The sequence below is a fragment of the Rhizophagus irregularis genome, chromosome 13 (assembly GCF_026210795.1).
Source record: "Rhizophagus irregularis chromosome 13, complete sequence".
Taxonomy (NCBI): Eukaryota; Fungi; Glomeromycota; class Glomeromycetes; order Glomerales; family Glomeraceae; genus Rhizophagus; species Rhizophagus irregularis.
In genome coordinates, this window is record NC_089441.1 from 3,177,027 (window position 1) to 3,200,909 (window position 23,883).

At 30.5% G+C, this 23,883-nt stretch overlaps 6 protein-coding genes across 6 annotated transcripts; 2 read left to right on the forward strand and 4 right to left on the reverse strand.

Moving 5' to 3' along the window:
• Positions 1–6,818: 6,818 nt before the first annotated feature.
• OCT59_005266 (uncharacterized protein) lies at positions 6,819–7,756 on the reverse strand (the record flags this gene model as incomplete). Its single annotated transcript, XM_066138256.1, has 2 exons — positions 6,819–6,918; positions 7,158–7,756. The coding sequence occupies 2 exons, from the start codon at positions 7,754–7,756 to the stop codon at positions 6,819–6,821; spliced, it is 699 nt and encodes a 232-aa protein (XP_065997414.1).
• Positions 7,757–8,992: 1,236 nt separating this feature from the next.
• OCT59_005267 (uncharacterized protein) lies at positions 8,993–9,984 on the reverse strand (the record flags this gene model as incomplete). The annotated part of the gene is made up of 2 exons (XM_066138257.1): positions 8,993–9,444; positions 9,510–9,984. The coding sequence occupies 2 exons, from the start codon at positions 9,982–9,984 to the stop codon at positions 8,993–8,995; spliced, it is 927 nt and encodes a 308-aa protein (XP_065997415.1).
• Positions 9,985–12,757: 2,773 nt separating this feature from the next.
• On the forward strand, positions 12,758–13,102 carry OCT59_005268 (uncharacterized protein; the record flags this gene model as incomplete). The annotated part of the gene is made up of 1 exon (XM_066138258.1): positions 12,758–13,102. One exon carries the CDS (start codon positions 12,758–12,760, stop codon positions 13,100–13,102), a length of 345 nt encoding a protein of 114 aa, XP_065997416.1.
• Positions 13,103–17,547: 4,445 nt separating this feature from the next.
• On the reverse strand, positions 17,548–18,640 carry OCT59_005269 (uncharacterized protein; the record flags this gene model as incomplete). Its single annotated transcript, XM_066138259.1, has 3 exons — positions 17,548–17,771; positions 17,818–18,208; positions 18,275–18,640. 3 exons carry the CDS (start codon positions 18,638–18,640, stop codon positions 17,548–17,550), a joined length of 981 nt encoding a protein of 326 aa, XP_065997417.1.
• A 467-nt stretch (positions 18,641–19,107) lies between these two features.
• OCT59_005270 (uncharacterized protein) lies at positions 19,108–20,112 on the forward strand (the record flags this gene model as incomplete). Its single annotated transcript, XM_066138260.1, has 9 exons — positions 19,108–19,110; positions 19,302–19,333; positions 19,415–19,434; positions 19,513–19,546; positions 19,626–19,657; positions 19,737–19,769; positions 19,849–19,881; positions 19,962–19,994; positions 20,072–20,112. 9 exons carry the CDS (start codon positions 19,108–19,110, stop codon positions 20,110–20,112), a joined length of 261 nt encoding a protein of 86 aa, XP_065997418.1.
• Positions 20,113–20,351: 239 nt separating this feature from the next.
• Positions 20,352–21,271, reverse strand: OCT59_005271 (uncharacterized protein; the record flags this gene model as incomplete). The annotated part of the gene is made up of 3 exons (XM_066138261.1): positions 20,352–20,830; positions 20,900–20,996; positions 21,266–21,271. 3 exons carry the CDS (start codon positions 21,269–21,271, stop codon positions 20,352–20,354), a joined length of 582 nt encoding a protein of 193 aa, XP_065997419.1.
• Between the last annotated feature and the right edge of the window lie 2,612 nt (positions 21,272–23,883).

Consider the following 23,883-nt stretch of genomic DNA (forward strand, 5'->3'; position numbering starts at 1 on the left):
TTTCTGGCTAACTAGAATTTCAAATAAAAAAAAGAACGAGAGTGATTTCAGGCTGTAATTAAAGGAGTTCCTGCTTTAGTATCTACAGCTACTTTATACCTGGACAATTCTGCTCAAACTATTCTTGCACCTCTTGAGTGCAAAGCATTTAAATTGATTCAAGATCAGGGCACCCTTAAGTTAATAACTTATTACAAATCTTGGACTAACATAGAAAAGGTCATTGGTAAGCCATTTAACTTGGATGAATTCACTGGTGTTTGAATGAGGTACTTTACTCCTAACTTAAAGCAAAGAAGGAGACACCCTTAGAAGGTGAATCAAAAAAGTGATTCCAAGATTCGAACAACTAATACTAACAATCAGTTGAGTAAGAAAACAAAGATGGCCAAGGAAATCAAGAATAAGGTTGCTTGTCTAAACCTCTTCAAAATCCTACGATTAGTTTCGTCAAAATTTTACTATTAATTTATTATAGTTTCGGCAGAGTTTCGGCAGTTTCGGCATTTATAATAAGTTTCGGCAGTTTCGCTTTTCTCCAAAGTTTCGCCAGTTTTTTAATATAACTTTAATATAGTTTCGGCAGAATTTCGCTTTTCGGTGAAACGCCATCTTGCCTAAACCCCTAGGTTTCGGCAAGCAACCTTAATCAAGAATATAGATAAGGCTTTAGGCAGTATTAACAAGCTTACTATTTTAGCAGAAATAAGGTCGATGCTTAGAAAACTGGGAGCGGCATGATATAAGTTCAAAAGAATGGTTAGATAGTCTTAGTTTTAGGAGTGTAGTTGTAGTAAGATAGTTTCATTACTGACTGTTTCCTTATTTTTTCATTTTGTATTTTGTTTTTGTTTTTGTATGTGGGATTCTTTTTTTTTGTTTTGTTTTTTCCTGCATCTTTTTTTTTTTGGTTTGAAAGTGCATTTATTAATGCATCTTCATTGCACTTCAGGGGGTGATGGTTTACCTATCTTCTATATATTTTGTGGTGTAGTTCACCTATATTGTATAGACTCTTGTGTTATTTTTAATAAACTTGAAATATAAAAATATTTATTATAAGATGCCTGCCGAAACTAAAAGGGAAATTCCGAAAGGTTTCTTTTTTTTTTTTTTTTTTTACGGCAAAGTGACTTCAATAGAAGCCGCACGTTGTTTATTAAACTTTATTAAATTCTATATACTAATTATAAATAAAAAGTGATACATGGTGAATTTAAAGTAGAATACACTGCTCAAATAGTCTTCGTCACAAAGTAAAACCAACTAAACTAAGCTTTACAACTACCCAGACCAACCCCGTGTCAAATGCTCGCTAACGAGGCCATTTGTTAAAGAACTGAAAATTAATAATAAAAGTTAATAAATGACACGTAGTTAACGTGCAGCATAAAACCCAAAATATCTTTACCAAAATATATATTATTACGTAATGATTCTAAACTATTCTCTATATAATCTACACTAGAAAAGTTAACATTATTAATAAAATTAAAAGAAGAATTTGTAGAAAAATTTAAACGACTATCTAATTTTTTCTTTTTTGTAATAGAAAGATTTTTCTCAAACACAACTTGAAGCTCACATCGTGGTTTCCAAATATTATTCATTACCTCATTATATGTAAAATCATGTAGATCTCCAATAATGGTATGAACGACTTTATCATTAAAAATTAATAATTTAAGATAATTAGACAAGGTTATAGGAATAAAACCTTTGATAAAATCAATAAAAGTTAAACAATTATTATCTATAGAAAAATCCCAAAAATTGTCAAGTGAATTAATATTTATGAGAGAAACATGACAAAAATCACTCTTTATATTATTATTAATTGCCATCAAAATAAAATGTTGGGAGTCTCGATCAATTTTTTGAAGTATATTTACATGACAAATACATGACCATATATGATTAAAATCTTCAATAACGTCACTGCAAACAGGACACAACCAATTATCGTATATATCCGGAAGGGATTTTTTTATTTGCTCAATGGTAGGCAATTCTTCCATCAAAAATTTAAGTTTTTCAGCTTTCTTTCGAGAGGATTTGAAAGTGGTAATATTGGAGGGATCATCACCAGACAAAACTTCAAATGTTGATTTCCAGTCAATATTAGTACGACGATATTTGACATTTCGTGCAAGATTAAAAAATTCTTCAAAACCTCTAACTTTAGACGTTTGAGATATGAATTTCCTAGGAGATTGTTCAACTTCAATATTGTTCCAGTTTAAGATATAATGAATATTTTTCATGTTGTCTGTTAAAAGCGTAATGATAGAACTATTATTATTATTATGAACTTCACTACATTTAGAGTCAATAAATTCGTTCCATGGGTCACCGGAGTGTGCTTTGACATATATAAGTTGAAGTTTCAAATTAAGAGAAGTAACAATTTCATTAATTTGATTCCAAACAATATGATTACTTCGTAATTTGAAAATAGATCGTAAATGAGGATCAAAATTTGTAGACCTGAATTGTAACCAAGTATCGATAGCACTTTGACTGTCTGTATATATCATAACGTCAGCATTAATAGGGCTTACAATAATAGCGGTAAGAATAGCCAACGATTCTGGACGATATGAAGAAGGCCAGTGCTGACATGTAGAAGTAAATAAAACCTTTGGAGAAAGGTCGCATGCTTGAGCAAAACCAAAGCTCATTGAACAAGACTCAGAGCCATTATCTATAAGTGATCCATCAGTATAAAAAGTAAGAGTCGAAGTATCTGATAATTGTTGTTGAATACGTAATAAATCATTTCGTGACTCCGAAAAATCTATATATCTAGTGATGATATTATTATGTTGTTTGACAAAAATCGAGTCTTGATAAAAAGAAATTAATCTTCGATTAAATTGAAATAGAAATCTTGCTTGTTGAAAAAGATCCCTTAGATCAAAAGACATTCTAGGTCTTACAGTAGCCTGTGTGATCGTGTTTTTTGGAATTAAAACTAAATCTGTATGAGGAATAATAAAAATACAATCACCATTTTGGTGATTATTTAAAACACACCCATGACAAGGATCAAAAAAAGTTAAGTTATTTTGACGAGATAATAAAAAGTGTTGAACATAAATTTTCTTTTTTATAGTATCTTTCTTAATAATTTTTCCAAAATAAGGGGAATTAAAACGATCTACCCAAAAAGTGGTCCATCCTTTAATATTATTGTCAAAAGATGGATGAGTAATAAATATACCTTTAAAGTTATGAGCTGAAGAAGTTTGAAGTTCAGGAGGTAAAGAGTATGAATTTGGTAAAAGGGAATGAGTTTTAATATACTTGAACCAGGAAGGAATAAAAACCAAAGCCATCGATTGAGAATAAGGCCGAAATTTTAAATCTTCCCAGTTAATTAAGGATTTACCATCTAAAGTAGTAATTTGTTCCAAAAACATTAGGAAACGGTTTCTTAAAACCTTTAAACTTTTAATAAAAAGGGGAAGTGGAATAAGAGAGCGAATTTCAATATTACCACCCATAATTGTATAATGTTTCAAATGATTAATGTTAAAAGAAAAATTAAATTGTTTACAAAGTAAAATCATTCTAAAATGAAAATTATAAATTACTAACAAAAAAGGTTTATCAAAAGGGAAATTTAATAAAGGAGAGGAAGGAAGCTATAAAAGGTGTTGTAATTTACGAATACGAATATCAGTAATAATACCTAAAAGACCCTGTGAATTGATTTGTAAATTGTAATTAGAAATTTTTGATTGAAGTTGTAATTCATATAAATCACGAAAAGTATAAATAAAATTATTATTCAAAATAGCGTTAGGAATAAACAACGCTAAATGTAATTTGTGTTTAAAAATTTTTCTAAAAGGCGCTATTACCGAAGTAGATTCAGATTTGTTAAAAATGGTAATTTGTGAACGGTATTCGATTCTTGGGATAATAAGGCTATTATATATATATAGCATTTGTTTGTCAGTTAGACGTTTATATTTCATACATAGAGCTAATTTAAGAACTTCTTCTTTGATCTGATTAATAACGTAACGTCAAGAACAGTTCATGTTGAACCAGACACCTAGTATTCGAACAGATTGAGATGGATGAACTGGTTTAATGGCAATTTGTTGATTTCCAAAATGTAGTTGTATATCATCATTATATTTGAAATTGGGATTTTGAATTCGTAAAAGAAGTTCAGATTTTTGTTTGTTGATTTGTATATCAGTAAAGTTATAGAAATCATCCGCAATTTCTAAAATTTTTTCTAAGTTATCTTTAGATTCTGATAACCATTGAGTGTCATCCATGTAAGCCATTAATGAGATGTGTTGATTAATAATATTAGATTGTAAATCATATATATTATCTTTGTAGGATGCCTGAAAATTATATCCCAAGGATCTAGATTCGACTTCACAAAGTAGAGGATCATAATAAATACACCATAAGAGCGGTGAAATAACCTCTCCTTGATCGATACCAATAATTACATCATAAGGATCAGTATTACCATCAGGAGTAAACACTGAATTTTTTCTATTAGTAAATAAAGAAAGCACAAGTTCAATAAAATTTTCAGGTATACGAAGGCGCACCATTGCTTTCCGCAAAATATGAATATTAACGTGATCGTAAGCCTTGGAGAGATCTTGTGACAAAATCCAAAGATCTTTCTTTTCTTTTTTAGCATCTTGAATTACATCATTCAAAATCTGAATAGGCTCAAAAGTTGATGAATGGGGTAAACCAGCAAATTGATTACCTTGAAGTATGTTGTTTTGTATAAAAACAGTAGATAAACGTTTGTTTAATATTTTAACCATTGTTTTCCGAACAGTTTCTAAAAGTGTAATAGGACGAGTATTGTTTAAATTACACCCCCAAGGTTTAGGCTTCGGGATAGGATATACATTAGCTAGTTTTCAAGCTGAAGGAATTTCTTGAAGTTTAAAACATGCACACACTATCTTAAACAAAACTTGTTGCATTTTGTCAGATAAATGTTTAATCATTTCATTCGAAATGCCAGAGGGACCGGTAGCCTTTCCATTAGGTAATTCAGATACACTTTGAACCCATTCATCCCAAGAAGGCGGATCCATAATATTATTATAAATATCTTGATCGATATGAGGTAGAGGATTGTATTGATTTTTCCATTGATCAGGAATAGGTTTATTTTGATTCACAGCACCAGGACAAAGTTGAAAATGATTATTCGTAAGTTTTCTGATTTGAACAGGATCTGTAACCAAGGTTGTTCCAGCAAAAGATTCATGTACAATACGGTCTAAAACAATAGTGCGAATTTCTCTTTCAGCAATCGAATTAATCATTGCTTTTTTGTTGTCAATAAAATCTTCGCAACGTTTACTAATAAAATTTTTCATTTGTTCTTCATTGTATTCTTGCATTTTGGTACTAAATAATGCCATTAAAGAGCGGCAAAGTGTTTTAATTTGTTTGCGATTTGCGGCCAAATTGATATTAGTAAGAAACCCATCTAAATTAATCTCAGATTCATAAGTTCCAGTAATTTCAAAAAGTTTGGCTTTAATACAAAACCAGTCATCTTGAAGTTTGGTGCGAAGTTCATTATGCAAGAATTTTTTATTGGTAAGCCTAATTACCAATTTTTGTAAAAAACGAATATTACGATATAGCAATGAAAATCTTAAGGGATGTCCATCTTTTTTGGAGGTAGTTTGTCTATATTTAATGTAAGTGTTCGCGGCCTCTTTAATAGAATGTTGAGTATCGTCCCATAGCCTGTTAAGATCGTAGACATCATCAACTTCGTCTTCAAAAAGATGTCGAAATTCACATAAATGTTTAGTATGTTGAGAAAATTCTAGCCAGTCATCTTGAGACATATCATCATACATATAAATCATTTTTTGTCGATTACGTTGTCGCTGTTTGGCATGAGAAGGGAGTTTAAAATAATTATTGGTCCAAAACTCCACGTACACGACCATATGATCTGTGGAATATTGAGGATTAAATTGATCACTAGCATAAGTATCGTTAACTAAATCTTGGGAGATCCAGATATAATCGATCCTGGTGTGATGACCTGAATTATTTTTGTGTGTATTATATGGATTATCGTTGGTAACATCATGATAGAGCGGAATAGTATCCACTAAATTATCAGAATAAGTCAAAAAATGTAACAATTTTTGTTTGTAGGAAGGTTTGTAATTGGGTTTCCGTTGAGATAGCAAAAATTTGTGGTAGTTGATATTAAAATCGCCCATTATAATAAGCTTATAATGTTGTTGTTGAGCATCTTTAATAAGTTTAATCACATGATCCCATAATTCAGTGATATCTTTTTTGTTGTGTCCAGAATAGCCATAAATTTGAATTACCCTCAACTTTTGATTGCCACGCATGAAAAAATCCACTTTCATGACACGGCCTTTGAAACCCTTGTGATCTTGAATAAATCTAGCATAATCGGCGGAAACTATAATCCCAGTACTCGAACCTTTAGCCTGGTCGCCAGGAGGAGCGGAAAAGAATGCTTGGTATCTATTATCATTTTTATATAATAGATTAGATTCATGCTGAGTGCGCCAAGTTTCTGAAATACCACAAATGTGAATATTTTGATTTTCCAACATGTTTAACAAATATTGTTGTTTGTCAGATGTTAATGATTTGAGATTTGTTGTTGCTACTTTAAGAGATGAAGTATTAGTAGAAAATGTAGATACATTAGGAGGAGGGGTTGAATTATTAATATTATTATTAACGTTCATTATAACACACTGATAAAAGAAAGTAGATACGTAAAAAGGAATTGTTAAAGAAGGAGTGACAAATTAAAATTCGCCACCAGCTTCGTTGTCATGAGTAGATGGATCATAGTCCATTTCTTGTTTCTCCTCATCATCGCCTCCGTCGATGAGATTAGGTGAAGAGCTAAAGCCCATGTAGTTAATAAATTTATCAAGTTTGCTGGACATAAGTGACATCGAGCTGTTAATTTCAGATTGTTGTTTGATAATGTTGTCGTTATCAGAGCCAGAACCAAAAGATTCGACATCAGTATGAGTACGTTTAGCAGAAGAAGTAGAAATCGCAACGGAGATAGGAGTTTGAGAAACCGGAGCAGTTTGTTTTTGTGTTTGTAAAGGAATTGGAGCAGGGACAAAAGGAACAGGTTTTTGAAAACAGGAGAATGAGAAACAGATTTATTTTTAATTCTGTCATCAACCTTCCTGTTAAGAGCGGTCACTTCGGCTTGGAGACCTTTAAACATTGATTGAAGTTCGGTCATCATTTGGCGAACTTGGTGAAGTTGAGAATCGACTAATTGATTATCATGCATAGAACCACCACTAGTAGTACCATTTTGAAGATTGGGATTAGGCGTACGGTTATTTCCATTATTATTCCCAGGACGACTTTGATTTTTACCTTTGACTGCATCAGCAAAGGATTTCTTTTTAGATTGTTGACGATTACCTCTATGTTGGGCAGGTTTGAAACGATTGTAAATATTCTTATATTTCTTGTTTCGATTAATTTGTTGCGAACGATCATCACAGCTTTTTGCTAAATGGTCAGGGTTACCACAAAAATTACAACATTGGGCATCAGGAGAAGTCCAATAAAGTGGTTTGCCTTTGTATGAATGGTGAGTTTGAGCTGCCTTAACCATGTCCTCTTCAGTCAAAAAATTGACATAAGCATAGTTAAAGGTGTGATAATTTTTAGCGTTCCTTGGAAGAAAACAAGAACGTGCATTTACGTGCATTAATAGATTTGAGATATCCCACTAAATCTCTAGCATTGGTATTCCTAGGAAGACCTGTTAATTTAAAACAGTGTAGTTGTCTATTTTCTTGTTTATTTTTGGGTAAAGTCAAGGGAAGAACAGGACCCCGAAGAATACATATACAACTCAGATCCAGACCCAAAATTTTAATATAACTTTATACGCCTAATTTTATTAGAAGCTTTATACAAAATCATCACATAAGTTCAAATTTTATTATAAATTATACAATTATAAATCTGAGTTTATATAAAAAAAAAATTTTAAAGAAAAATTTCAAATAAATTTTATTGAAAATTTTAATAAATATTATTAAAAACTATTTAAAAATTCTAACAAATACTTAAAAAATTTTTTTAAAAAAAATTATTAAAAAAAATTATTAAAAAATAACTTAAATAAAATTTTTAAACAAAATTGCATGTTAGAATTTTAAATACCCGATAGATATTGATGCCCAATATGTATAATATAGTAAGTTTTATGCAAAAATTTGGGTGTATACTACAAAATAAAAGAAAATACATTTTGTTATATATCTCACCACCCAGTGATCGTAAAAAGATGAAACACAGCTCGTTGGATTCGTCTTGACAAGACGAATCGAATGGTAGTAGTTTCGTGTTTCTAGGTGTGATAGATGATGAGCTATACCACACATCGGCACTTTGTATTTTCGTCTACTGTGCATTTTTACATTTTATCACATAACTCGGCATCTATCGCGCCTAGAAATATGAAACTACCACCATTCGACTCATCGTATTGAGACGAATCTAATAAGCTGTGTTTCATTTCTCTATGATCACTGGATGCTGAGATATATAATAAAATGTATTTTTTTTTAATTTTGTAAATGAATTTTAAAAAAATTTCTTCATTTTTATTAAAAAAATGTCTTTAAACGAACCCTTAAAAACTTCTTAAACAAAAAACAATTTCTATTAAAAAATATTTCAAGTGTTTTTTAAAACAAATAAAAAAACTCTTTATTAAAAAATATCTTAAAAATTTCTTAAACAAAAAATAAAAAAAAACTTTAAAAAATTTTAAACATATATAAAAAAAAATTCTAATATCCGTTATACAAAATGAAAATCTTACTTATTGTAAAAATCATTATTGTTATACAAATAAAAATCTGACTTTTTGCGTAACTGCTATTTGGTTATACAATTTCAAACATATGACTTATTAAGAAATTACATAGTAAGTTTATACAAAATTGGATCCCAGTATTATATGTATTCTTCGGGGTCCTGGAAGAACCCTAACAGCGTCTTCATAAATGAAATGTGACCAAGCATTTTCAGTAAAATAAGTTGATGCTACAGTCGAATCAAATTGAATATATGCATTCTGGTATAAACCTTTAGTTACCAAGGATAGCTTTACAATATTGCCGAAGTTACTGAAAGCAGCACGAACATTGGCACCTTTTCTATATAAATAAATATCAATGACCTGGATGGTACAATTTTTTGCTGCGGCCTTTTCGTCCTCAGTCTTATCCGGTTTGATAGTAGTAAATAAAGTAAAGGTAGGCACAGAAGCACCTTCTTTTTGCGAGTTAGTTAGTGACGCAGTATCTCTTTTGAGTGCGTCATCAACATCTGATTGTGCACTGAAATGAGCGCAGACATAGGATTTTCCGGCCACATTACGTACTGAAGCAGTAGCAACGCCATTGAACCGAAAATCTCCTAATGTAGGTTTTTCTTATCAGAGGCACTTTTGCCTTTAACCGCGTCTGCAGGAGTCGCAATAACCAGATTAGGCAAGATCAGAATAGAATCTACTGGTACTACGGGGATTGTTCTTTGTTGAGTAGATGTAGATGCAGGATCAATGGGTTGATCCATTTCCATATCGGTAGATACAGATCCACCGGATTGGGCAGTAGAACATGATGCGTCTGTAGTATCAATTTTATGCTGTGGATTCTTGGGCGAAACGTCCAAGGTCAAAGGAGTATTGGCAATATCGCCGGTGCCAGGGGGAAGCGCATAAGCGTCTTTAATAATGCTTTCATCAATCTCAGTTGAAGTAGGCTGAACTGGTTTCTGTAAAGTGTAAAGCTCAGAAGAGACCTTGGATTTCTTGTTCGTATGCTTGCTGGAGGAAGCAGGATGAAGAGTTGAGTTATGGTTGTCGATAAGAATGACAGGCTGTTGAGCCGTTCTTCTTGAAGTTTTGCTATTTGACATAGTCGTTAGTCCGAAGCTTTGACTAAAAATTTACTAAAAAGTAAGGTAGAAAGTACGTATAAAGGTTTTAGAAAGTTCAAACTTTTGCTCCACTTTTGATCAAAAAAGCAACGAGAAAGAGTTTTTAATTCCGAAAGGTTTCGGCCAATCAAATTAAATGCTGAAAATGCCAAAATTAGGCCAAAACTCTGTCTTAATTTTAGCCAAAATTAAAATTCAGCCGAAATTATGACATTGTGTTATGTGATGTTACACTAATTTCCAAAAAAAGCAATTTTTGTTTTCTAGTAAAATTAGTAAAATCAGTTTCACAAAGGTTACACAAATTTCTAAAAAGGAAATTTATAATATCAATCATTTTCTGGCCAGAATTACGTCTTAAAAATGGCTAGAATTATACCAATAATTTTGGTCAAATTTCAGACTTTTGGCAATAATTTTAGCATTATAAATTTCGGCAAATTTATTTTTGATTGCCTAAACTTTCGGCTACAAAAAAGTTTCGGCCTTGGCCTAAATTACTTAATTTCGACAAGCAACCTTAATTTATTAACCATTTAATTTTTCATATTAGCGGATTTGTTCACCCTCTAATTAACATGTTTATTTTAAGGTACTTTTGTTACACAAATTATTACATATGGCGCAGTAGGACCTGGAACGAACATAAAAAAAATTTCATTTAGTTTTATTAATACAATAATTTGATAAATTTGATAAATAGTTCTTTTAAACCAAAATACAATAAATATTATTCTTAGCAATACTGATAATATCTGTTGTGAAATCTCACTTTATACAATAGCTTCTAAATCTTTTTTGTGTAAAAATCAATAATACATATGCTTACAATTTGTTTGAATATAAAAGTTCCTATTTTGTCTACAGCAAGATAAATAAGAATTAATAATATGTTTTGAAAAATGCAAAAAATGGACAATTTTATGAAAGTTATTATAAAAAAAAAAATTTTTTAAATATTAAATGAGTTTTAGAATACTTTTATAAATATTCATAGCTATTGTGTCTATATAAATTTTTATTTTACTTTTTGTTTTATTAAAACATACTTACTTTCTAATAATACACATTAAAAATACTATGCGGTGGAAATGGGTTTTTTGTTAACGAAATGGGTTTTTTTGTGTCCATTTTACGTTAAATAATTTAAGTTTTGCAAATGTAAATTTTCACTCAACTTATTATTTAGTCAAGTGATATTCAATCAGGTGATTTTATGACATTACAAACCAGTTTTGGGTGACGGATATTATGAAAATCATTCAAAATTTAGCATTATGCAAAAGTGAACAAATCCGCTGATATGTTAAGTATTTTATTAGTATTTTAAGTAAATACTTAAATGCACGTGATGAAATTTACTACAATTTACATTATATTTGTATAACAATTTACCTAAATTCATTACAATTTGCATTACGTTTATATAATATTACTAAAAATTTATCTAAATTCATCACAATTTGCATTATATATATTTATATAATATTACTAAAAATTACTAAATTTACTACAATTTGTATAACAATTTACCTAAATTCACTACAATTTGCATTACGTTTGCATAATATTACTAAAAATTTGACTAAATTTACCACAATTTACATTACATTTATATAATATTACTAAAAATTTACCTAAAATTTCCTACAATTTAATAATTATATACTGAAAAATTTCTCAACATTTGAATTAGAAATTCTGTAGAAATGGTACTGTTTTGATAAAATTTGCCAAATTATAAGTCCTTTATTATTCCAAAATTGTAATACCATTTATTTTAATTTACCAGGATAATTCTCAATTTACAAGAAAAATTTTATGACAATGGTCATCATTAAACCTATATACAGTATAAAAGTATGTTTTCAAATTTAGAATAAAACGGCATTAAAAATATATACTAAATTAATTGAGATAATACCAGAAAAAATCTAAGCTGTTATTAATGTTAAAGGTGGTTATACATAATAGTAAAAATATTTTTATAAACTTTTTAGTAATATTTTTTTTATTTTTTTTTAAAAAAATTAATTTTTATAATAATGCAAATAAAATTGTTACAAATCACCGGCAGTGATCATCACCAGTGTCATGCGAATTTTTTATACTCCAAAAAATAAAATTGCTATAAATCACTAGGGGTGATCATCACCAGTGTCATGCAAATTTTTTTATACGCATGATTATTTATCACAACGCGTGATTGTTTTCGACTTTATCATATGCTTTTCGTCATTGTTTAGCTTTATCACGGTTACTTTCTCTCACACACACGTCGAATGACCAAAAACAGGCAAAAAAAATGGCTAGAATTGCATAAACTATTCGCAAATTTATATAAACTATTTACAAATAGTATAGGTTAATTCGCAAATAGCCAAAAACAGCCAAGAATAGCTAAGAATAGCCAAGAATAGCCAAGAATAGCCACTGCTTTTCACGCCATTTTTTTTGCCGATTTTTAGCATTTCGACCTGTGACAGTCTTGTATCTCACTTAAAACCCATAAAGATTTCTTTAGCTAACGATTGTTGCCAATTTATAAGTGGTTTGATAAATAATTTGAAGGTAAGGAAGTAGTATCACTAGTATCTAAAGTATTTAATTTCATTATTGTTGTTTTCGCTGATTTCATTTTTACCTTTCACTTTGCAACCTACATCAATAAGAATTAGTTTGTATAGAAGACTTAGGTAAAACTGTAAAAGAGTACCAACTGTGTTTAATAAGTACTTTTGTAACGCTGCTTATGGAATTCGAATATCAAGACCAATCACCATCCCAAACTAATTTTGTAATTCCGTTTATGGAGTTCGAATATCAACCATTTGTAATTCCTTTTATGGAGTTCAATTATCAAGGCCAATCAACATCCCAAACTAACTTTGTAACGCCACTTATGGAGTTTGATCACCAAGGCCAATCTGACTTTATAACGCCGTTTATAGAGTTCGATCATCAAAGCCAATCACCATTCCAAACTACAAACATTGTAGTTATAGATGATAACGAAAATACAAATGGACGTTATAACGATGAAAATACGAATGCAAACAAAGTAATACTAAAAGTTGGTGATACTTTTAAAGACTGAAACGAGGTTGATGTAATTATCAATCAGTACGCAAAACAAAACGGATTCATTGCTATTAAATTCCGTAAAGATCTTGATGAAGTTGATAAAATGATCATTCGATGGCGTGTCTATACTTGTTGGAAATCTGGAATCAGTAAACCGAAGAAAGTCGAAGATATTATATTACACCGTGATGCTACTACAACCAAAACAAATTGTTCATGGCAAGCATCATTTAATTTTGGAAAACGCGTGACTGCTATACATCTTACCAAATTCAACAATATTCATAATCATCAATGTGATCCAGTAACTATGGAACTTGCTCCTATGAATCAACGTTTTCCACAAGTAGTTCTGGATAAAATTGAACATTACACCATCAATGGACATTTAAGTGCTGGACAACAGTACGATCTCCTTCTTAAAGAATTTCCTCAACATCACATAAAGAAAAAAAATCTATACAATGCAATTCAAAAGTTCTGGGAAGTTCGAATTCATGATGAGTCTGATGCGGCAATGATGTTCTCATATCTTATAGAGCAGCGTAGTAAGGATCCTGATTTTATTGTTATAACACGATTGGAAGGACCATCCAATGAACTCACTGGACTTTTTTGGATGACAAGTCAACAGTATAACGAACTTTGGCCTAAATATCACGATATTGTCATATAAGACAATACAGCCAAGACGAATCGATATGAAATGGCCCTTAGCTTACTTGTTGGTATTGACAACAACTTTAAAACAAAGATCCTTGCTCAAGCACTAACAAAATATGAAACGTTAGCTGACTATAATTGGATATTGCAATGCACTTTAGAAGCTACAAGTAATCTTTCACCTGTTGTGTTATTTACAGATGGCAATCTGGCGATGATAGCTGCCGTTCAGAAGACTTATCCACAAACTCGACATCTACTATGTATCTATCATATTACAGAAAATGTAAAGAAGAAAGCTAAGTCTAAATTGCATGGAGAGATGATCAATAATTTCATTGGAGATTTTCATCACATGCACAATAGCTATACTCAATGCCAATTCGAATCAAGATATAAAGAGATGCTCACAAAATATAAGCCATGTCGAACTTATCTTGAGAAAAAACTTTATCCAAGCCGAGAATCATGGGCGAGGTATGCTATTGGAAAGGTATTCACAGCAGGGGTCGAGTCAACTCAATGGGTCGAATTCATTAATGGTGTTCTTAAAAAGCATCTTGACTGTGGTACACTTTTAAAGGAGCTAGTAAGGGAAGTCGAACGTGAATTAGATAAAGAATCATATTACAAACGTCTTAATGATTATTATGGATCAAACCCAACAATTAGTCTTCCATCAGCATACGACTCCATCTTTAAAGACATTGATTCTATTTTAAAGGAATGTTTAGCACCTATACCATTATCACTTCAGAGGGTACAAATGAAACAGGCATTATTATATCAGGGAACATTAATTACAATAGATCAAGTGAGTAGTTACAAAGCTTTCATTTTAATATAATGTTTGTAGTATGCTAATCCAATTGATTTAAAGGTTAACGAACCTGATAATAATCCTTCAGATATAGTGGAATATATGTATGATATGCTACAAATCAGATTGCAAGACCTTTTATCAAACCTAAATAATACCGAAATCCAGGAAATATGAGAGGTTAGCTATATAACGATAACATCATCTACAGCTAAACCACACTATGTAACGATTCTTGCAGACGCAACATCATTTTGTACATGCATGAATATTATTAATCAAGGGATGTCATGCTGACATCAATATCGTATTCTACTTCAATCTGATAAAGCCGTATTCCATATGGGCTTCATTCATACGCGTTGGTTTGAGTCTATGCCATCTGAAACATCAAGATACGCCACAATTGCTCAAGGAAATAAAACTTACTCAATCAAACTATTGCACTACATTGATCAAATTCGAACAGGCAACGTTTATACATCAACTATTAAGAAAACGGCTGATAAAAGGATCGAATTTGGTAGTGCGATGTCTATGGCAAAAACTAGTGTCCAAATTGCTGTGACAGAAGGTGCAACAGGAGAACTGACTGGACTTCTCACACAATTTATAATGAAATATCGATACACTACAGGACTAAATATTGAAGAAGTTCAAGAAGGTCTTTCCTTAAAGGATAGTTGCCAACGACAACCATTAGTTGTGATAGATAATAATCGCATTCCAGAGATATCAAATCCAGAGTACCACAAGCCAAAAGGCCATCCTCCGAAATGTTATAAAGCGGTAACAGAAATGGCCAATAAACAAAATATAACTTTTTCTTCCATAACGTGTAGTTATTGTTTAGAAAAAGGTCATAATATTAGAAGTTGCGCAAAGCATAAAGCTTCTGAACGGGTTGTTTAGTAAATGTAGAGTTTGGTAGGGTAGCTAATAAAAATGCACCAGCCGCTATGTACATTGTATTATATTTAATTGGTTTAATCAAATTTTAGAATTACGATAGACGCGTATGTATAACATGCTATAAATTTTTAGAGTTTAAGTTTAGGAATAGCGGCATTTTGTAAATAAATTAAATAAATTACGTTTGTGGTAAATTTAACTGTTAATGCGCTTTATTAATTATAATCGAAGTGATTTAAATATTATCACGTGATAGCGGTGATGATCACCGCCAGTGATAAATAGCAAACTCCTAATGCAAAATATGTATAAATACAGTCTTCTTTCGATATAACGAACCCTGCGTTCTGGCTGATCAGGCCTTCGTTATAAGCAATTTTATTAACACTATAATGAATTCTTTGGTGTAACATAGCGAATTCTTCGGTGTAACTATAGGCCAGTTCATAATTGTTCGATCGGCATTTTTGATCGGGTTACACTAAATTTCATGATCAACGTTCATAATTGAAATGCTTGATCGCATATATTGATTAATCTATGAATACAAAAGTTGTCGCGTAGTCATTACTTTTATTCTTATAAAGTATAATTAAAAATTTACAGCAGTTAAAATGTCTAAACACAAGAAAATAAGGGAATTATTATCTTTTTATGTTATTACAGCTTGTCAAGATATGGAAAATGAAGATTTATTTGAGGAAGAAGGTGATTCAAGTGAAGAAGAAGAGGATGATTTGGTAATGCTTGGACTAACCTCATTACTTGGAATAAGATATTTAGAGCAAAGATCTTATCATGTAGCAAAATCAAAAGATTGGTACAATTATATTTTACCAAAATATGAAGACTGTAGATTTAAAAAAATCATTAGAATGAACTCTATAAATTTTCAAAAGCTTGTTTCCCTATTAATTACTCATCCAATTTTTCAAAATAATAGTAATCATTCACAAGCTCCTGTTGAATTACAACTTGCAATTTTTTTGAGAAGAATTGGTTCTAAAGAAGATATATTTGGATTATGTTCAAGATTTGGAATTGCAGAAGGAACCGTTTATTTATACTGTAAAAGAGTAATGATTGCGATTTTTTCTTTAAAAAAAACTTTGGTTAAATGGCCAACAGGTGAAGCCAAGCAGAATATACATGAAGGATTTAAAAATATTGGCGAAATGGAAGATGTTATAGATGCAATAGATGGTAGTCACATTGTATTAGCAAATGCGCCATTAAGGCAACCTGAAACATATTGGAACAGAAAAAAAAGATATTCTATACAATTGCAAGGAATTGTAGATTACAGAGGTATGTTTATAGATTATGAGATTGGATGGCCTGGCTCAGTTCATGATGCTAAGGTTTATAAAAATTCATACTTTTATCGAAATGTTTCTAAAATTATTAAAGGAGAAGAATATTTACTTGGAGACTCAGCATATCCTATATCTACTTTTTTAATTAAACCTTTTGTAAATTCTCAAAATCCTTCACAAATTCGATTTAATGTAATTCATTCTTTACATAGAGTAGTAGTTGAAAATGCATTTGGAAGATTAAAGAACAGATTTATTGCTTTAAAAGAATTAAATGTTAGAGATATTTCTACTGTTGTAAAAATTACTGAATGTGCAATCATCTTACATAATTTTTTAGAACTAAATAATGATAATGTAGAAGAATTATATGAAAATGATGATGATGAAGATGGTGATGATGATAGTGATAATGATGAAGATATAAATCAAAATGAAATAGTAATGAAAAGAGAAGGAGAAAGAAAAAGAGAGCAATTAATGAATCTAATTATTAATCATTAATAAAATTCATTTAATTCCTAAATAAATTTATCATAATATTAACGTTATATGAATGTCATCTGTAAATGTTATTATGAATATTGTGCAAACAGTATATACAAATATTGAACACTACAAAATAAAACCTTTATTATTGTAAAATTATTACATAAACTTATCACTATTTACAAAAAAGAAAATTATATTAAAGCTATTAGAAAAAAAAAATATACTAAGATTATCCTATAAGAGAATATTATTTCATTAGTTCATATTGTTTGATTGTTTAAATTCCATCTCTTTCAATTTTAATTCATGCTCCATTTTCATTTTCTCTCTTTCAAATTCCCATTTCTGTTTTTCTACTTCTAATTTACCCATTTCAATAGTATGATTTTTTTCAATCCTTTCTTTTTCTAACTCAAGCTTTTTTTCCCATACTCTTTCTCTAGTTTCACTCATTGTAGAAATAGCCATAGCAATAGTATCTACATTATTTTTTTTTTGATCTTTTAGGTGTTTTAGGTTCCATACCTGAAGATTCTTCGCCATCAATATCAGTAGATCTATTTACTATAAAAGAAGGTGCTATATTTTCGCGAGTACCAAAAATAGCATCCATTTTCTCATACCAATCCCAGTCTTTTCTCTCTACACCAGATTTTTCGTTATGAGCTTTAACCTCACCATAGTATTTGATCATCCTTGCTAACTTGCTTTTAATAGCATTAGGCTCTTTATTTTTTAGTACCTTTACGGACATTTCATTAAACAATTTAGTTTTATTACCTTTTGTATACTCATCAAAATTATCTGCAATGTATTGAAGTAAAATATCAACTTCATAGACTTGCCAATTGTTATTAGACTCGCCCTCATTACCAGATTTACGCTTATTATTAGATTTCTTTTTGTAGTTAACATCCTAAATTAATTTTAATTAAAATAAAATAAATTACAACTAAAAAATTAATAAAGTACTTTTACTCACTGTTAATTCTTTTTCGTCATTAATCTTTTCTTTTTCTTGTTGATGATTAATTTCTACATCAGAAACTTTATCATCAACAACATTTTCTTTTTGATATCTTTGTAACTCTGCAGATTCTCTCTCAAAATAGTTAGGCCCAGAAAAGCTTTGGCCAAAACTGCTTCCATTTTGTATATAAAAACTAGGAGCAACATAACTTTGTCTTGTTAGTAAGGGATTTTGGTATAAATCCACATTACTTTGTTCACAAATCCCAGTAGAAGGCGAAGGGTATAAATTTCTAGGCTTAATAGGCCTTAGTAACTTGTTATTTTTATATGAAATATTTACTTGAGGGTTGTTTAAAGGATCTTTCAGAAATTCCATTGGTAGAGAGGAAATAAGAAAGAAAAAACGCGTCTAGTATACGTTTTTACGCGTACTTTACCCTTATTTTATCAACTCGATCATAGCGATCTATGTTTTTGGTGGGTCAAAAAATCGGCTAGTTGATCGTTCTCGAGGTGAATTTTATTTGTCACAATTTTAGTGTAACCCGATCAAAAATGCTGATCGAACAATTATGAACTGGCCTTATGTTATACTGAATAATTCGTTTCGGTCATATGATTTATATCGATTTTACCACTGATCGACTGATCGTTGTGGATAATTTTTTTTTTAAAAAAAAAAAGTTACTAGTAATAAACCGAATATAAATTCAGTTTAAAAAACTGAAAAAAAAAATAGTTTTATTAATAATTATAATCAATTTTTCAGTTTTTCTTAAAAAAAAAAGGGATTTGTTTATTTTTGTAGGAAACGGACTTCTAGATTTTAGGGAAAAACGAAAAATGGTAAAGTTCTAAAGAGGAGTTTGGGTAAAGAAACGTTCTAATGTTTCTTTTTTCTTTATATTTGTAGGAAATGACTTGGGAACGGTCTTGAAGGACCTCGGGTAAGTTGAAATAAATGTTGAATGGAGGAAATTTGGAGAATTAACTTAAAAGAAATGTTCTAATGTTTCTTTCTTTATTCATTATTGCAGGAAACAACAGGTAACGGTCTTGAAAATCTCGGGTAAGTCGAATGGAGGGAGCGGAGCTTGAGGAATTAATTTAAGAAACGTTCTAACGTTTCTTTTTTTCTTTATTTTTGTAGGAACGTCTTGGAGATCTCGGGTAAGTTGAAAGGCGAGAATTTGTAAAATTAATTAAAAAGAAACATTCTAACGTTTCTTTTTTTCTTTATTTTTGTAGGGAAAGACTTGGAAACGGTCTTGGAGGACTTCGGGTAAGTTGAATGGAGGGAATTTTTGTGATTTGACTTAAAGAAACGTTTTAACGTTTCTTTTTTTTCTTTATTTTTGTAGAGAACGACTTGGGAACGTCTTGGAGACCTCGGGTAAGTTGAAAGGAGGGAGTTTTTGTAAAATTAATTAAAAAGAAACATTCTAACGTTTCTTTTTTCTTTATTTTTGTAGGAAATAACTTGGGAACGGTATTGGAGACTTCGGGTAAGTTGAATGGAGGGAGTTTTTGTAAAATTAATTAAAAAGAAACATTCTAACATTTCTTTTTTCTTTATTTTTGTAGGAAATAACTTGGGAACGGTATTGGAAACCTCAGGTAAGTTGAATGGAGGGAGTTTTTGTAAAATTAATTAAAAAGAAACATTCTAACATTTCTTTTTTTCTTTATTTTTGTAGGAAATAACTTGGGAACGGTATTGGAGACCTCGGGTAAGTTGAATGGAGGGAGTTTTTGTAGATTGACTTAAAGAAATGTTCTAATGTTTCTTTTTTCTTTATTTTTATAGGGAATAGCCTTAAAAAAGCTATGATTGATGCAGTGTTATGAATAAAGAATCAGTCAATGATATTTTCATCAGCAAATGATTTATTAAAGCGGGAATAAATATTTATTTTAAATGATTTTGCTGTAGCCGTCATTTTGCTTGATCGGAAAATACTTTTTAAAATTTTATTTTAGCTTGTTGATAATAAAAATTAATTATGTCAATGCAATTTAATACGTCACAGTGCAAATTCATTATGTCAGCATAAAATCGATATAATTATAAATTTTTATTAATAGAATTATTCAATTACATTAACAAAATTATCAAGATTGATTTGCTTTGTAGAACAAAAGCGTTCTCTCAAAGCTTCTTTTTTTAATTTTTTTATAAACTTAATATCCTCATCATTTGAACCATAATTTTTTTCCTGACATTGTAAATATAAGATCACTTTATCGTAACATTTAATAACTTCGTTATGAGTTATTGTTGATAAAGGTTCCTCCTCAATTTCTTCTTTTTCTTGGTTGTTAGGTTGAACTGCTTTTAAAATTTCATAATCAGAAATCATTTCCGTTGTTACCTCAAAATCGTCATAAAGAACAAATTTCTCAGCTGTGAAAGAATTTTCGAAACCGAGTTTATTTATTAAGACTTGAACTTCTTCCAACTCCCTTAGGCGTTCAAGTTCAAGTTGTATATCAGCATTGTTCTCATAAGCTTCACGGTTGACACTTTCATCATCACTTGGCTCACCATATTCAGGTATAATACCTGCTTTTAGCCAACAATTTTTAATTGTATCGTTCGTAACATTATTCCACGCACGTGCAATATATTTGATACATTTTTTAATGTCAATTTCATCAAGTTCAGTGCCATGTTCATTGAAATTATCAAAAGCTTTAACCCAATTACGCAAATACAACTTTCTATATTGTGCCTAAAATAAAAAAACAACATTAAATTTGAAACACTTACAGTGAACAAATAAAGTTTACTTCTTACTTTAAAACTATTGATGATTCCTTGATCACAGGATTGAAGGTGAGATGTGGTATTTGGAAGAAGGTATTCAATAACAATATTTGTGAGAGTAGTATTTTCAGATAAAGCATGTGTTGGAGCATTGTTAACAAGTAGAAGTATGTGCCTATTTTGTACTCTTATATGAGAATCTAATTTTTTAAGATAATCGTTCCAGATAGATACCTGCATCCAACTTTTTTTATTCCAATAATAATTGACTGGGAGGGAATTTTTATTAATATTTTTGAGCACTCTGGGATTTTCATATTTATGTATAAATAGGGGGCGCAATTTTTCAGTTCTGGTTGAATTGCAGGTAAATAAAATAGTTACACAGTCTTTAGATTGCTTAGTTCTGGTCACAGGACCATTAGATATTGTACGATTTGGTTTCATTTTCTAGAAGAGACCCGTTTCATCACAATTAAAAATTTCTTTTGGGTCATAATCTCTTAATGTTTGACGAAGTTTTTCTCTCATTGAATCAAGATCTTGAATTGGTGCACTACATGAATATTGTACTGCTTAAGATTATGTCTCTTTTTAAAATTATCAAGCCACCCATTTGATGCTTTGAATTTTTTTTCATTACACAATAAGGCAAAATCTAATGCTTTTGTTGCCAGAATACTTTCAGTAAGAACAAGTCCAGCTTGAAGTGCTTTATCTATCCAAGCTTCTTCAATAATAGGAAACTGAATTTTTTTTTCACGTTTTAAATTGGCTTGATATGAATCATTATCTATTGCAAGTAAAGATGGTCATCGGTCCTAGAAGACCGCGGTCCTACGGTCCTACACCATAAAAAGACGGACCGGTCCATCTTAGTGTAGGACCGCGGTCTTTCGGTCCTGTATCACATATAATAAGACCGTCGGTCTTTTTAAGGACCGCAGTCTTTTTAAGACCGATCGGTCTTTTTCTTTTTTTTGCAAATAAAAAAAGATTTTCTTCCCTAACTTTATTAGGAATAGCCTTGTTTTATAAATGAACACTAATTGGGATGGTTTTTAATATAAATTTTTTTTTTACAAATCACCTGGATATCATCACAACGTCATGCAAAATTTAAAGCTTTGAGAAAAAATACTTCAAAACGCAATATCTCGCTATCCAGTGATTATAAAAGGATGATTTTACCACCATTCGAATCGTCTCGCTGCAGCGCGTCGAATGGTATCAAAATCATGATTTTAGAATCGATAAAAAAAAATTACGTCGGCAAAACTATTTGATAATAAATTTAATAATTACTGACTATCTATCGATCCTAGAAACATGATTTAGTCACCATTCGACGCGTCTCGCTGAGACGATTCGAATGGTGGTGGTTTCATCCTTTTATGATCACTGAATGATGAGATATTCCGCTTAAACGCTTTTTTGGAGTTTCGGAGTTTCAGCGTTTTGACAAGCAACTCTACAAGTGGGAAGAGTGATTGTTATTATTTATTGGTTTAGAAATGGCCGGTCTTTATATTATTTTATGAAGACCTTTGTCAGATTAATAGGTTTATTCAATATAAAAATCATTTATTATATGAAGACCGGTATGAGGACTGGTCGGTCCTCAGGACCGGTCCTACTGCGCCACAAAAAAATGCAAGACCGCGGTCCGGTCCTACAAGTCCTGGGACCGACCGGTCCAGGACCGAGTAGGACCGGTAGGACCGATGACCATCCTTAATTGCAAGCCATCAGTCTTTCTCTTTCAGAATATCACTCACTATTCCTTCACTAACATCATATTCTTTTGCTAAGTCCTTTTGTTTTAAAAAAGGAGTGGATATTTTCTTTAAGCAAATCTCTTTTTTTTGGGCTGATGTAAATGATTTACGCTTTCTAGGAGTTTCTTTTGGCATATTATTGATATCAAAAGAGAGGAATAAATGAAAATAACGATAAGTACAGTGTAAAAATCTATTTTTATATAAATAATTATTACAATATTTAACAAAATAACAAGGGGTAAATTATCTTATATAAAAAATTACAAAAAATTTACCAGTATTACTAAAGAATGTTCAATTAAAAACCGCAATAATTCTTCGTTATAATGAAAAAAAAATTCGTTGTAAAAAAATCCGTTATATCAAATGTTATGTTTATATAAGTAATTCACACACTTTACTTTGTATTACATTATACAGTAAATAAATAGTAAACTTCGTTATATCAAGGTTTATTTTATATTTAAAATTGGTACTACACTGGATGATCTGTTATATCAAATTATTCGCTATATCAAGGTTCGTTGTAGAGAGGGGTGACTGTAATGCATTACAATTTTAATAAATATTATGTAAATAAATACAGATCGAAAGCTGCCAAATCAGGGACCATCTAGGCTATCCTAAAAGGACCTAGATGGTCTCCGATTTTTTTTATTTATTTTTGCAGGGTACCCGATTGGTAACTATAAAATGGCCCCAATCGTGCAGAGTAAGGTTATCAATAGGGTACCTATTCGTTCGCAACTAGATATTAATAGGATTGACCTTATTATTATTCAGTTTTTTTTTATTTACTTGTTAGATTAACCTATTGTTATCCATTTTTCTTATTTAGTAGCTTACCGATTGATGTCATTTTAGTTAATTGTATCAATATATACACATAATTTATTAAAAAGTAATCAATAGGCTATGTCCGATTGTAAAAAAAATTAAAATATAGAATCAATACATGCTTTCGATTGATTCCAAATTGCTACTTAATTTATCAATTTATTATATCAGATTTATATTACACGCAATTAATTAATTTCAATTTATTATATATTATTAGATGTAAAATTAGCA